The following is a 16,697-nucleotide window of genomic DNA, read 5'->3' on the forward strand; positions in this document are numbered from 1 at the left end:
AGAGAGAGAGAGAGAGAGAGAGAGAGAATGTACTCTACTTTTACTATATACTATAGTAAATATAGTGGCCCTCCTTTTTACACATTTTATACTTCAGTGTTTCATTTTGTTGCGGATTTTTGTTGAAAACAATATTCACTCGTCTACAGGGAAAATTTCACTACAGTAGTACCTCGAGATACGAAATTAATCCGTTCCAAGGCGCCCTTCGTATCATGAAGTTTTCGTATCTTGGACCACATTTTACATGTAAAATGGCTAATCCGTTCCAAGCCCTCCAAAAATAAAAAACACCCCAGTAAATTATATTTCCAGGCCTAAAACACATGTTCTAGGGTTACGACGCCAATCCGACGGAAGAAATATGTCTCCAAAAAGGCAAAATACTGTACATACTTGAGTAATATTAACCCTCTTAGCGCCGATTGGACGTATTAAACGTCGAGTCAAAATGTCTCCCATATGCCGATTGGACGTATCATACATTGGCTCAAAAAAGTTTTTTTAAAAATTCGCGGAAAAATACTTATAGGCCTACCATCCGAAAACTTTTGAATCACACGCCTTGGGGGATGCTGGGAGTTCACGGATCAAGGCGTTGTTTTGTTTAAAATCGCTGCGCAGGCGCGCAAGCGCGAATTTCTTTCTTATCGCACTAAAAAGTATCAGTGACACATCTCAAAAATTATTTCGTCACTTTGACATAATTTTTGCACCATTTTAAATTATCCTTTACATGAAGTATTATATATGAAAATGTGCGCAATTTCATGGTAAAAACAAAACAAACAATAAAATAATCCATGATTGTAGCTTTTATCAGTTTTGAAATATTTTCATATAAATAACGATAAGTGCAAACATTTCAACCTTCGGTCAACTTTGACTCTACCGAAATGGTCGAGAAACGCAATTGTAAGCTAAAATTCTTATATTATAGTAATATTCAATCATTTTGTTTCCTTCATTTTGCAACAAATTGGACGGTCTCTAGCACAATATTTCGATTATGGTGAATTTATGAAAAAACTTTTTCCTTCTTACGTTCGTGCGATAACTCTTCCGATAAATTTTTCGTTCGATTGTCCTAATGTTTGCACCCTTTTAAATTGCCGTTACATAAAAGTTTTATATATGGAAATGTGCGAAATTTCATGCACAATACAACAAAAAACAACCCATGGTTGTAGCTTTTATCAGTTTTGAAATATTTTCATATAAATAACGTTAAGTGCAAAAATTTCAACTTTCGGTCAACTTTCACTCTACCGAAATGGTCAAAAAATGCCAATTGTAAAAGCTAAAACTCTTATATTCTAGTAATTTATTCAATCATTTACCTTAATTTTGCAATGACTTGGAAGTCTCTAGCACAATATTTCGATTTATGGTGAATTTATGAAAAAAAAAAAAAAAAAAAAAAAACATTTTCCTTACGTCCGCGCGGTAACTCTTCCGAAAAAATCAGAATTTTTTTGTGCGATTGTCGAAATGTTTGCACCATTTAAAATTAGCTGTTACATAAATTTTTATATATGAAAATGTGCGCAATTTCATGTAGAATACAACTAAAAATGATTGAAGGTTGTAGCTTTTCTCTTTTTTTGAAATATTTGCATATAAATCACGATAAATAGAAAAAAAAATCACGTTCGGTCAAATTTGACTCTACCGAAATAGTTGAAAAACGCAATTGTAAGCTAAAACTCTTACGGCCTAGTAATATTCCGTCATTTTTCTTCATTTTGAAACAAATTTGAAGTCTCTAAAACAATATTGTGATTTATGGTGAATTTTTGAAAAATATATTTACTTTCACTCGCGCGCGATTCGCGGCGCAAGTCTCCGAAATACACATCGCATTATCCTAATATTTGCTCCTTTTCATATTAGCCGTTTTATAGAGTTTCATATATCAAAATGTGCGCAAATTCATGAAGAATACAATAAAAAATAAGTGAAGGTTGTAGCTTTTTCCATCTCCGAAATATGTGCATATAAAAAAATATATATATAAAAATTTTGACATTCGGTCAAATTTAACTCGTTCGAAATGGTCGAAATCTGCAATTCTAATCTAAAACTCTTACAGTATCATAATAGTAAATCCTTTGTCTTAATTTTGAAACAAATTGGAAGTCTCTAGAACAATATTTAGAATTACGGTGAATTTTTGAAAATAACATTTTTTTACGTCCGCGCGTTACGAATTCGTACATCATTTTGTGATAATATTTTTCCGGTGTTGCTTTTATTGTTTTACTATGTATTATATATAAAAATGATTGCAATTTAGTGTACAATACAACGGAAAAAAAGTAACTCGTTAGCTTTGACCGTTTTTTGCACAGCGTGATTTGAATACAATTATCTATGAATTTTTTTTTCGCTACCATATCTCGCATTATTTACATATGATAATGATATTATTTTTCATTTCTGATGATTGCATACTAAACTTCAGGCAATGACAAAAAAATGAGCCAAAAATGAACTCTGAATCTTTAAAACTAAGCGCACTGTGATTTTTTGAAAAAATTATTTTTTCCGCTTCCTCGCTCACTCCAAACCGGCGCCGGCATACAGGAGAGGTTTTGATTTTTAGGGCTTCGGCGTAAGAGGGTTAACTGCATGTAATGTTCAACCCCATTTTTACTGCATATATAAGGACTTTAGCATATGTCCCTTATCAATAAGCCTAGCCTATGTTAGCGGTTGCTACTGCAGCCTAGTCTATGATTCTGACATTTAAACCTAAGAGCTAAAAGCTTAGAATATGCCAATAAATGTATAAATAATCAGTATGTACTAATTTCAAATAATTATTAATTAATCATTAACTATAATACACAAACAAACAAAAACAAACCTTCCAATCGATTGTTTACATTCAGCTCTTACCCATCTTACGAGTCCCCGAACGAACGCCAAGCAATCATTTTTCCTAGCACACAGTAAGCCATAAATTTTCATTAGTATCTCTCTTCAACTAATGAAACTACCAAACTATAATAACCATTCATTTCTATTCTTTATTTTATCTTTACCTAATGGAGATACCGAGTTACTGACAGCTATAATGAAACATACGTATACGTAACGTAATAATAAAACAGAAGAAGAATTCTAAAAAATGCGTATTTGTTGGCAGTCTGATTAATTTTATATTTTATGATATCTAATTCACAATTTTTTAATTAAATGTATTGCATGTACTCATTTCAAATAATTATTAAGTAACCATTAACTATAATAAACAAACAAAACAAAGCTTCCAAACTTCTGTTTACATCCAGCATTTACGAGTATCGAACGATCGCCAAGCAATCACTTTACACAGTAAGCCATAAATTTTCATTATCTCTCTTCAACTACTGAAACTACCAAACAGTATAATAACCATTCATTTCAGTTCTTTATTCTATCTTTACCTAATGTTTTTTTTTTTTATTAAATGTATTGCATGAATAAGTTTTTCAATTTACAGCATCCTTTTACCAATAGAATACTTAAAGCACAATGGGTAGATGCTGACCAATAGGAGAGCAGGACCTTATGGGGTGACTAGCATCAGGAACCAATGGGAGAGCGGGAGGATGGTGGCGAGTTTACTCAGTTGGCGGCGCGGGAGTTTTAAAATTGTTCTCGGTGGTCCGGGCGAATCTCGGGACTTTACAGCAACGACCTTTCGTATCTTGAAAACTTTTCGTATGTAGAGCTGTAAAATTTGTCGTATTTGCTTTCGTATCTCGAGTTTTTCGTAAGTTGAGCCTTTCGTATGTCGAGGTACCACTGTAATTTGCAATTTTTCTTAGGGCCGTATCTCTAAAATTATCACTAATTTACTTTTTTCATGTGCAATACTGTGTATTCACAAATTACTGTATATTTTCATTAAAATACAAGAGAGAGAGAGAGAGAGAGAGAGAGAGACGAGAGAGAGAGAGAGAGAGATGAGAGAAGAGAGAGAGAGAGAGAGAACTGAATTGACTATATATCAAAGCACAATAACTGGGAGGGGAAGAGAATTCAAAGCACTTAAACTATAACTGGGAGGAGATTGATGAGAGTTGCCTATGTTTATGAAATTCGGATTTTAATTATTTGCTACAGTGATTAGAGATTAAACATCAAGTGATAAAACATTCTCTTGTGTACTGTTATTATATGTGTGATAATCATAGTCAACTATGAAATATGGTACAATTGATCAGACAAAGCAAAACGTATGGCAACCCCATCCTCCATCATCTGTTGTGAACTTGATGGATTTGTTTATTATCGTGTTTTTCATATTTATAGTACAATAATAATTTATATTATTTTCATTAAAAGAATGTGTACAGTACAGTATACTGACATACAAAAGAGAGAGAGAGAGAGAGAGAGAGAGAGAGAGAGAGAGAGAGAGAGAGAGAGAGAGAGAGAGAGAGAGAGAGAGAGAGAGTTCTGCAAACAAAAGTACATTATCTAACAATTCCTCTTTATTTTCCTGATATGGCTACTGCACAAAACTATAGTATATATATTTCGTGAATTAATACATTCATGATAAAAAAAATATTTACTGCACTGATTACAGTACCATACTGTAATATTATTATAAAACACAGCAAAATACAGTAATCAAAGTGTATTTTTGTCATTTGAAAAATGTTCGTCACAATGTTTACGTTCTGAGAATCAGCTAATCAATGATTATTACAGAAAGAATTATTTAGGAAAATAATTTAGTTGCTATAAGAAACTAATTTATTATGGAATTATTATTTCTAATTTTGTACATAAAAGTTTATGATACATTAATTCCTATTTAATTGAGAGAAAGGGATCATACGTCATCATAGAAAAATTGCGACAGTATTGAAGCATGGAGGTTTTGAGTTGCTTACGTAAGAAATTCATATTTTAAATATTTTTATGGTGATTAGATCAATACAGTACACATATATAAATGGATTCTGTAAGTAAAAGAATAAGTTATAGATATTTTCCTGTACTTGTACTAGTATATGTATCCCAAGAGTGAGAGAGAGAGAGATTTACAAGGATTAGGATGTCTCAAAGATTTATTAGTCCATCCAAGAAGACCTCATGCTCAATCATCTCTAGGGGCAGGTTTTAATGTTCATTCCCAGTGTCCTAATGATTTTGTCTAGCTTTCTTTAAAAACTCTTCCACAATGTTACTGTTTACAACTTCTGGTGGCAGTTTATTTCATGTGTCACATATATCTTGTATGTAAAGAAGTTCCCCCAATTGGATGCATTGTATCTCTTTAGCTCTAGTTTCTATCCATTACTTCTTGTCTGGTTTTTGTTTAACATAAATAGGTTACTGTCTACCTTTGTTATGCCTTTCAATATTTTTTAATGTTTCTATTAGTTGTCCTCGTAATCATCGTGATTCTAAGCCATACATGTTCAGGCTCTCTAGTCGTTTTTGGTAACCTATTTGCCTGATGGATGGAATTAACTTTGTGGCTCTTGCTTGTACCTCTTCTACTCTATCTATGTCCTTTCTAAGTGTTAATGACCAACATCATCAGAAAAATTTGGAGTGTAGTTGCCATAAAGTTCTTTTTTTTAAATCTTTGATAAGTTCTTCTATGTTTACATATTTGCTGATTTACCCCAATTCAAATATCGACAATTCTATATATGAATGTCTCTTGGAAAGGACTAGTATGGCTAGGTTACAGGATTCAAAAGCTCATTCATTATTTGTGGAGACCTTAACTTAAAGAATAGCAAGTGGCTAAATTCAAATTCCACAGGTTAATATGGCTGGTCTGTTCTCTTGAGTTCTGTGTATCCTCTGATTTTATCCAGCTAACTGAGGAGCCCATGCATATATTCAGAAGTTCCAGCTATTGTCAAGTCCAAGGTCTGTGAATATATAGGCACCTCTGATCATTGTGCCACTGAGATGGACATAGCTGTCAATCTGATCATTGTGCCACTGAGATGGACATATCTGTCAATCAATATACTATTCATAATGCCACAACTAGAAAAAAGGGTCTGGCTGAAATCTAGTCAATTGGGATTGCATTACTGAAGCTTGTCAAACACTTAATAGATGCTATACATATTAGATCCTGATCCCAAGATGTTAAATGAAATACTGATAGCTACCTCAATACGGTAAGTCCATAGAGAGGTCATCAAATTCAGGACAAATGACCAGCCATGGTTTCATTATATAAGTAGACAAGCAGAAGTGGTTTGTGATTTTTCCCATAATCTTTACATTTTGCAGTCTAAAACTCCTTCAACTGGTTTTAAAGTCTGCAGAGCCAGACTCCCCACCAACTTCTGCATTATGGATTTATATATGGACTTGGACTTATCTCAGATTACATTTGAGTCTACTAGGATGCCTTTTTAACAGAAATCCTGGACCTACAGAAAAGCACATGATTTTTAAACAAGAAAGAGGAGGATCTTGCACATCTTGCAGTGTTTTTGCACCTGCTGGTGTAACTGCAACAATGGCTGCACTGACTGACATTTCCTTCTTATGTGAGTACCTCACACTTGAAAAAGTAGAAAAAGTCTGCAGTGCCTCAAAAAACTAGCAATTCAAAGTTTTCTTGCAAGATCTTCACTTTCTTTGGTTTCTAAGTAGAATTTTTAGCAACACAAGGTACTTTGTACTTTCGAGAAGTGTTTGAATTCAAGATTTCAAAGCTCTATTACATTGATGATACAAGAACAAAAAAACTAGTACATACCACTGATCATGAAACATGAATGTACATGAAGTTGGAAGCCAGCATAAAAATGCTGGCATCCCCAACAAAGCACAGAGATCTGCAGTTTTTTGTGAATTGTAATAAAATTGTTAAGTATTCACTAGTAAACTATGTGTAGTGTCTGCAGCTTTACCTTTCCTTACATTTTTTCAACTACGAACAGACAATACTGCCTGTGGCTTGCAAATGTATGACAGTGCTACTTTTATTTTCAAGTTCTACTGTCAAAACTGATTTGTGAATATACTATATGTATTCTACTAGTAAAATATACTAACATATAGAGTAGTACACCTATTTATGCTTTTATGATCTAACAACCATTCTTTAGTTTTTTTACCTTTATACCCTAAACCCTACACATATCCCCTACACGTTTATGCAAATGACAGCAAAGCTCAAAATAATACTACTCCGTTTAATTTTATGTAAAATTTTAACAAGTAATCAAACCCACAAGCCCTAAACCAGCAATGTTCAAGGATCAACTAGTACTGTACAACTTCTACACTCACTGCCAGCAAATACAGATGTAAGTCAAAATTTCATTCATTTACAGTGAAGCAAGGAAACATAATATGTAATACAACTTTCTTTTTTTAAAAATTCCTCCAGAATCATCCAGTCAAATAATGCTTCTGTTATATAAAAGTTGAGTTTGATAAACATATCCTGCGAGTTACTCAATTTTGTTCTTACAATTTATACTTGTAATGTATATGTACAGTATTTATCATCCTAATATCACAATTTATTAAAGTAAATTCTATCTTTCCTAACTATACAAACCTGAGGTCCTTTGCAGCATAGCAGCTGGATACGGTTGTAAAATCTTGAACAAGGTGGTTAGGCGAGGAGACCTGCCTGCCCAGATGTAAACACTCAAACTTATTTCCGGCCCATATTTCAGATCGAGGGGTGGCACGACTTTAAAAAAACTGTGATTTGTTCCTACACAATATACAAACCCACGGTCCTTTACAATAGGAATACTCACTGTTTGGAAGGAGGAATCTGAGTGAGTCTCTAGAACTGACTAGAGTTCAGCACACCTGAGCTATTCCTCCTGGTCGTAAGAGCGAGGAGAAGTGCCCTGCCTCCGACACATTGATCGGAGTCTAAGAACTGCAAGATCAAAAGTGAGACCTCTGGACCTTTTCAAAATGAGTGAGAGTCGTAACTCATACATAAAGCAGAGAAGACTATATACAGAGTTGGAGGCATTAAGGCAAAGAACTAGATGTTCATGCCCTACTACCTATATCTCCTTCCTCTCCTTGCTGGAGGAAGGAGTGGGACTGCTTCTATGACTCTGACAAGAAAAATTTAAAGGAAATTCATTGTGAAAGCTTATTGCATCAAACACCCGACCAGCCAGTGTAAGTTCGAGTTCTATTCTCAATCAGAAGGGAGAGAAGTAGAAGGACTGGGAGGGGGAAGGTGGAGAGACCAGTCACTCTCACATCCTTCTTACCTCTAGAACTGCACATCATGGGTGAGAGATGCATCTTGTCCTCTTGAAGGAGCCGGGTAAACAAATACTTGATGAGTATCCACCACAGGTCCAAGAATAGGGAGTTCTAAGGACCTGTGGGCAATTACTCAAAGGAAGAAAGATATAACATGGTACTCATTGGACTACTACATCTGTCTTCCATGCCTTCATATTCTTCGGAGTGCAGTGAAAAGGACCAAGCTAAAGAAGAGCACACAAGTGACAAAGCTATCTGCAGAGGCGAAGTTCACGATCTCGCAGGACTCGAAGGAATCCATGTCCTTGGACATAGTGGAGAAAGGAAAACTGACTTTTGATGATGGGTGTTGAGTCCCTGCAGGTCCAGCAACCCATCAATAGGACAAAGTATCAATGATTGATCTGGATCAATCAAAAATCAAAGTCCAAGGCATAGAGAAACATGAAGGAATCACCCTGTTCCAATAGATACTGAATGATTTGATACTGGAGATGGAGTTGCGACCTGACAATCTGCCTTTCACAGGTGATGCTCAAGACAATCCATGCAACCCATCTATCCTCTTTGCCAATGCTGGAGAGAGATGGGATGCAGTCCTGAAAAACAAAAACTCTGTCTACTGACTTTTGTAAGGGCTCGCATATTCCAAACAAAAGTAAAAAACCATCTAGGGGCCCAAAATCCCTGAGATGGCAAGACAGAAAAAGTTTTTCATCAGTAGTAGAATCTCAACCAAGGAGAAACAATACTACTTATGTGAAAGACTAGAGCAAGTGTGCACCCACGTCTTTCGCAATTGAATCAGAAAGAAGTTAACTTTCACGACTCTGACAGAGCAGTCCCATCAGTGAGGCCAACCAACTAGAACGGTTCTAATTCCTGAAATTTACAGAGGACTGAAACTGACTTTCAGTTGTATTTCATTGCTGTTCAGCACAAAAAGGCCTGTGCTTGCAATGAAGGCTGTAAGTCTTTAGCCATGTAAAACACAGGGATGTACTGCCTGCATGAACCACTACTTGACACTGCAAAAGTTGGATCTGTGGTTAACTCTTCTCTATACCGTTTTCAGCTAGCTGCGTTGTTGGAGTGAGCAGTGCTGTTAGGTGAGCAGCGCTGTCATAGAGAGCAGCGCTGTCAGGGAGAGCAGCACTGTCAGGGAGAGAAGCACTGTCAAGTAGAGCAGCACCGTAATATCTGAAAATCATTCTTAATCATCGCAGTTGTCTATGGGACAATTACAATGGAGAAGATGATTACAGACTTTTGTTATACCATGAAGTAAACAGAAAGATGACAATGAGTCTAATGAGATATATCTCTGTCTGGCAATTCTCGCAATGGCAAATGTGGAGCATGCCACATAAACCGTACACGAGAATTTTGAGCCAAGCAGAGAACTAAGTCTGTGATAGCCGGGCAGAGATTCGAATTAGTAGTTAACCCTCAACAGAGGAGAAACAATACTACGACAAACAGAATCTCAGTGATAAGGCAGTACTCTGCCCCTTGCATGACTCCATAGACTGAGTTGCCTGGTAGTACATTCCAAGTAAGAATACATTTGGCTATAGACCTATTGAGTGTACTAACGACTCGCTCAAGAGCCGGCATGTTAAACCGAAACGAGAGGGATCAAGGCCCTCTTGCTCAGTGATAATGCCAGCCTTTTGGTGTTGTGAAACAATACCACTAGTCACCTCAAAATCAGAACCATCAACTCTTGAAAGGCTGTTCTGAGTTTCAGGCTAATTAAGAGAAGGTAATATGTATTCGTTTTGGTTATATACCCGAGAGCTAACTTACGGTATGCGCCTATTCCTCGGACGGTGCAAACTGATAACAGAAGCACGTTGCGAGGAGAATATACAAGTATATTCTTAGGATTCTGTTAATCGAGCGCCAGCCTAATTCTTCTTCAGTAAAGAGAGAAAAAGAGTAAGGACTGGAAGCAAACCTCCTTCATTCTCTAATGAAGAGAGGGAAGGAGAAGATGTCCTGAAGGGAGGCTTCTACTGCCATAACAGGATACCGAAGATGACTAGTTCATGCCGAACTGGCCATTCCTAACAGGAACACTGGAGCAGTGGGGTTCAGCTTCTTGGTGATATCCATCCCGAACAGATTGAACTTCTATTCGGTGAGATCCTAAGATCGAACCATGAACATAGTCTCTCGTATTCAAACTCTGGGGAGTAGATTCCATAGAGTTCCTCTTATTCCCTCGTTCATAAATCCAGTGTAATCCGTGAAGTTGAGGGGGGGGGGGGGGGGTGGGGGGGGGGGGGGGGGGGGGGAAAAAAAAAAAAAAAAAAAAAAAAAAGAGGAGGAATGGTTGTTCTTGTCCGCTCTTCTCTAACTTGCAGTGAAGACAGCAATGCACACAGTAGGAAAACTTATTCGCCTCAGTGAAAACACTTCCTGAAGGTAGAGCAGAGGTTCTCACTCAACAACGAAGCATTCTCTTCCTACGACGGGTTTGTTTGCCAAAGGTGAGGGAGAGTTGAATGAAGTCAAACTCACCAAAAGCTGGCGGGAACTTAACACGTCTCGCCACGTGGCTATTCCCCGCAATCAAACCTCACAAACAGGACTCCCAAAAGAACCTCCTCTAGCTCCTCCAGATGTCTTGTCCCAAGGAACAGTGACATCGACCTTGGCACCTGAAGATGAGCCATCCCTGGCTTTCACAGCTGGGTCCGAGTCACCCAAGTTGCTCAGTTCCTTCTCTTGCTCTGCGCTGCTTGTTACGATAGAGAAGAGGCTCCCCATTAGTGACTGCGGGTGTGCGACCCCCTTTGGAGGTTGTACACTCAGAGAGACTCGCGAACGAGTACCCGACACAGCCCCAGTTTCATGAGCATTGCCCTTGGAAGCAGAGAAAGGAGAAAGAATTTAGGTCTGAACCTTGGGGCTCACGAAACACTAGCTTCTGGGGACAGCGTCACGGTTTTTGCTCCTGAAGGAGCAAACGAGCTGATGAGAGAGCCAACTGCTTCCTCCCTTGGGGAGAGGATGCAGAGAGGAGCCATCTTCCTCTTCTTAGGTCAGGATGCCCTCGAAAAGGGAGATAAGGTGTTGGTCGATGAAGACGATGACCCCTTCTATGAAGATGACACCATGACTGCAACACCGGAGAAAGAGGGTGCTGTACCATGGCGAGGAACCACACTGATCAAGAGCAGAGAGTTCGTTCGGCAGAGGAACCACACTGATCAAAAGCAGAGTTCGTTCGGCAAAGCCGAACACTCGACTCGGCAGACCTGGGCTGGCTGAGCCAAGTCGAGTGAGCTGGGCAGATCACAGCCACATGATTATGAGATTATAGTGGGTAATCCTCAGCAAAAGAACTAACAATTCTTCCCAATTAACTATTCTCCTTTGAGGCCAAAGCTCTCAGAAAAAGAATAAAAGGGGAATTCTGTGTCTGCTGTCCTACATGTTCGAACCTTAAGGTCCAAGACACAAAGACAGAACTTGACCATTCACCCATAAGGTGAAGGCATGCAGCACCAAGTTCTGTATAAACGCAAACCAGACTGGAGAGCAAACTCCTCTGTACTGGTAAAGGCTCGCCTTGCTATCCAAGCACTCATGGTAGTGAGCGCTTGGTGAGCGCTGGAATTCGTAAGAATCCCCGGTCATGGCGAGATTCCCAACTCTTGTAAAGACAATAATCAGGCGAGCCTTGTCCTGCCCTGGTACTCGGCCAACAAAGAAGCCAAGCACTCAGCGAGCACCAGCAAACCCAAGGGATCCGTGCTTGGCAAGACTCCCAATTCTTGTAATAACAAAATCAGGGATGCCCATCTCGCCTGAGTGTTTGGAAATCACAGAAAACCAAACACTCTGAGTACGCCAGAAATTCCATGTATTTCAAGTGATCAGAGAGATTCCCGACTTTTGTATTAACAATTATTGGGCAAACCATCTCGCCCGAGTGTTTGGACGTCATAAAAGACCAAAAACATTCAGAGGGTGCCAATAATTCCAAGGAACTCAAGCGCTTGATGATACTTCTGAATTTCGTCAAACGATCATCGGGGAGGGGGCCCTCTTCGACTTCCGTAGAAATCGAGGAGGAACAGGCATAGAAAACCAGTCCTACATCAAGCATTTAAGACTGGATTAAGAGCCTAATTCAACAGAATATGCACTCGAGGCTCCCAAAATGCACGACCCCACAGGGGACTGCAAATTGGAATCTGCCCGAAGGACAGAAAGAACCATGGAGAACACAGTCTCCAGGTGTTGAATTCTAAGAATCAGAACACTAGGTGTTGAGATGGTGAGCAGACGATCCTTCCTCAACTACATGGATGTGCGCCTGGTGGGACCCGAAGACCCCACCAGGAACGTAAGCCCCCGATGCTGAATCCTGTGGAGAAAACTGCAGGAATCCTCCCACTCACCTCACCCCTCCCGGTGTCCCCCAAGGAAGTAGAGGAAATTGGGGAAGAGGGTTGGATGCTCTCATTCCTCCTCACAGTGGCGCTGTCCAAAGGAATGAGCTATGTCATCAACCTGGTGGTGGTGACAGCGACGTGGTTCTCGGAGAGTGCCGTCGCCTTGGCGAGACGCTTTCCTGAGGAGAATGCAGAGGCTCTTGCGGCACTGTAGTAGAACTGATAGCAGTGCTGGTAGCAGGAATAAAAGCAGGACTGGTAGCAGCACCGCTGACAGCTGCACCATTGCTAGCAACAGCGCAGCTTGGCTTGGCGAGAACATGCATCATCCTCATGACACATCCCAATCCTCTTCGAGGCCGAAACCTTGTGTGAAGAGGGCTGTATAGAGGACCTCACCCTAATTTCTCCAGATGTCCTATCCCAGGGGACAGCGACATTAACCCTGGCACCTGACGAAAGCCAGTGTCACGACGGAGAGAGGACTCCTCATCACTTGACTGGATGTACAATGCCCCCTTGGGGGATCGTATATTCAGAGAAACTCGTGAATGAGACTCCGACACAGACCTGGTTCCACGTGCAGCGCCCTGGTACCAGAGACAGGAGAACGAACCTTGGTTTGAACTCCTTAGGCTCCCAAGACACTAGACCCTGGGGACAACGTCACGGTCCCACTCCCGAAGGAGCAGGTGAGCCAACTAGAGAGCCAACTACTTCCTTCCAGGGGGAAGGATGCAGACCCTTAGAAGTCTCGTGGCGGAGAAGCTACCTTTGTCTTCTTAGGCCGAGAAGCCTTTGAAGAGGGAGGGGAGGAGGTGTGAGATGACGGCGAAGAGAAGGAAGAAGACGACACCTTCGGGACCTCTTCTTCCTCGGCTTCTTCTTTGCCAACTTCCACAGGACTTCTTCTAAAGGATGAAGCACAGTCATCCCCAAAGTGAGATAACAACCACAGGGCAGTTTCAGACACTGGCCAGTGATGAAATCCCCGGATAACAGAACCAAATCAATATGATTTTTCAGCAGGGGAACCGTATACACACTTGAGGGTCAATGTTACGGCATGTTAACTAATACAATTCCAATGGTTAGGATAGCCAAAATGAAGAGATATCCAACCATCCACTGCTGTAATACACTATTGCTCACTGTTAGCCTGCAGAAAAAAGAAAAATTGATGAAGGAGAAGAATACTCCTTTGACATCAAAGGGCACTGCCCTCCGAAATGAGAGGAGATCCCTCAAACATCAACACCACAGGCAACTGCCACGCCTTCTTCTTCGTCCAATAAGCTAGCAACAAGGGGGTGAAGGAGAGGGGGGGAAATGTTGGGAAGAGAAAAACAAAGGGAAACCCTTTGAAGTTTCCCTCAGTAACTCTCCAAAATGCAATGTAATGTCAATAAATATACTGTCATGCCACTACATTAAAGGGAAAAAATAAGTGATAAGGGTGTAGATACACCCTGCTGCCAACCCTTAACACACAAAAGGGGAAAAGCAGCTAGCAAGGCTTATAACTAAAAGTAGGTTTATCAATTATCAATGTCAATTAATTATTAATATCACACAAAGTATACATGCAAAACATAAAAAAATGATCCCACTGGGAAACTCGTGATTAAGACCAGTCAACAAGAGCTCTCAAACACACTTCTTCACTAGAAGATGGCCACAGCTAAATTGGAGTGTTTACGTCCAGGTAGGCAGGTCTCCCCACCTACCAGGCAGTAGTTACTGCCTAACCACCTTGTTCAAGATTTTACGGCTGCATCCAGCTGCTACGCCACAAGTATATCCTACTGTAAAGGACTGAGGGTTTGTATATTGTGTAGGAACAACTTTATTTATTATTTGCTAATTTTTATTTAATTACACTTTTTATGATTTAATTACATTTTTTGTGTTCATATCCCTGCTTTTGTTAGAAGCATTAAGTAATTCATTTCTTCTCAAAATAAAAGGAGTAAACAATTAATTTTATTTACTTTTAAATCATTTGATAATTAATTTTCCTCAAGTTAAAATCACTGTATTATTTACTTTCACTGGCAGCATTGTCGTAGCACATTTGCATCGATGAAGTTATCTAAAAATTTCAGTGTTGCAGAAAATTTTTAATATAAGAGCCTGCAGCTTTGGAAAGTAAAATGATGAAATGTTACACAGCTAGGGAAAACCTCTTGTATAATATTAATCTAAAAGTCCCTCTCACAGAGCATCAGTATATTTTGAATAAATAAAAAGAGAATATTTCTGTTCAGTTTCTACTTCAGCATTTCATGTTAAAAGTTTACATGGGAAACAATTCATTACCAATAAGAAACAAACTAACTTACCAACAGACCTCAAAACATCCAAAACTATTGAATTTGTAAGCTTATTGAGTAGACTAGAACCAGCAGCTTTTGGCTGAACTTCAGCAATATCACCAGATCGTCCTATGCCATGTCCCAAACGATAATGGCGCCGTGACACAAGATCTGCAGAAAAAAGCTATAATAGATATAAACAATAAAATAAGTAATATCTCAGTAAAGCTAAATGAAAATGAATTGAAAAAGTTGATATCTTCTTACTCCTATTCCATAGTAAAAATACTCCAGACTCTAAAACAAACTGTTTGCAAAACTCACTACTAGCTGTCTGAAAAACTTAGGTTAACCAAGTTTGCCCTATAGTTGTATATGTTCGTAACTGCTGGAAGATAATCTAAGAATTCTGCAGAACTATCAATAAATGAAAGTCTTAAGGAGATACTGAACTCAGTAAATGTTGAGGAAAGCAACTCTGCTGAGCTGGAGACTAATGTCTCAATTCCAATTTTAAATTAGCCAATTACAGCTTGTAAAGTGTCTCAACAGGTAAAGGAAATGGAAGGTAATAAAGCATGTGGTCCAGACAGTTTAGCTATGGCATTTTCAAGGCTTTACCAGCAACTTGGATTATGACACTTGCATCTCTTTTTATTGTATTTTTTTATCACAATGTTACCCCTTACAGTGGATTTTTGCTCGACTTTTTGTCATTTTCGAACTAAGTTGTTGATCATTGGTTCATAATTATCAAGCCATGTGCTATCAACTGTTTAGGTAATCTAAATGATCTGCTTTGTGACATGTTGCAACATTTCAACAATGGTTCTCCCCTTTTAGGGGAAGGCAGGTTGTCAAAACAGAAGGGGGTGCATGGAACATAATGTCTCACTTCGTCTATTGACTGATTCAGCCATGAGGGAAAAATGATATTGTTATGATACAATAAAGTTTCATACATACTTACCTGGCAGATATATACTTAGCTAAGACTCCGTCGTCCCCAACAGAAATTCAAATTTCGCGCCACTCGCTACAGGTAGGTCAGGTGATCAACCAGCCTGCCCTGGGCGGCAGGACTAGGAACCATTCCCGTTTTCTATCATATTTTCTCTCTTCCACCTGTCTCCTGCGGGGAGGCTGGGTGGGCCATAATCGTATATATCTGCCAGGTAAGTATGTATGAAACTTTATTGTATCATAACAATATCATTTTCATACAATCAACTTACCTGTCAGATATATACTTATCTGATTGGCACCCTTTGGTGGAGGGTAAGAGACAGCTAATTCTGGAACAGACAGGTAAACAACATATGTTGTAGGTATAAATAAAACCTTGGTTCCTACCTGATAGGTGGTAGACTTCATGGGTGTTTGCCCAGTAGTCTGCATCACCTCAAGAAACTTTAGCGAGATATATGATCTATGGCCAAGAGTTCTTGTGGGTCTGCCGATGGGGTCTTATCCGCTTACTCGGCAGAGCCTGAAAGGACTTTGTCAATGGGTGCTGATCCACTTATATGACAATACACCTTATGAAGGAGCATACAACCAATCCCGACCACCTGATCCTAACCAAATGTTAGAAATAAAGATTGTTCCGAGTTATCCCCCGAACTCTTCACAACAACCATAATTCAAAAAACACAATACGCACACATACATAAATTTCAAAAAAAATTTATACTCATCTAATAAGATATCACAAGAGTTTCTTACTGAACAACAGTGACTGGCC

General features: G+C 39.1%; 1 protein-coding gene across 1 annotated transcript in view; it reads right to left on the reverse strand.

Moving 5' to 3' along the window:
- The window catches only part of LOC135220533 (O-phosphoseryl-tRNA(Sec) selenium transferase-like), a gene marked incomplete at its 5' end in the record, with an annotated part of 104,206 nt that overhangs the window by 72,484 nt on the left and 15,025 nt on the right, over nt 1–16,697 (reverse strand). Inside the window, 1 exon segment of the mRNA XM_064257717.1 lies at nt 14,981–15,124. Coding sequence (XP_064113787.1) covers nt 14,981–15,124 — 144 coding nt within the window.

This window comes from Macrobrachium nipponense, chromosome 2 (genome assembly GCF_015104395.2).
Source record: "Macrobrachium nipponense isolate FS-2020 chromosome 2, ASM1510439v2, whole genome shotgun sequence".
In the NCBI taxonomy this organism is placed as follows: domain Eukaryota; kingdom Metazoa; phylum Arthropoda; class Malacostraca; order Decapoda; family Palaemonidae; genus Macrobrachium; species Macrobrachium nipponense.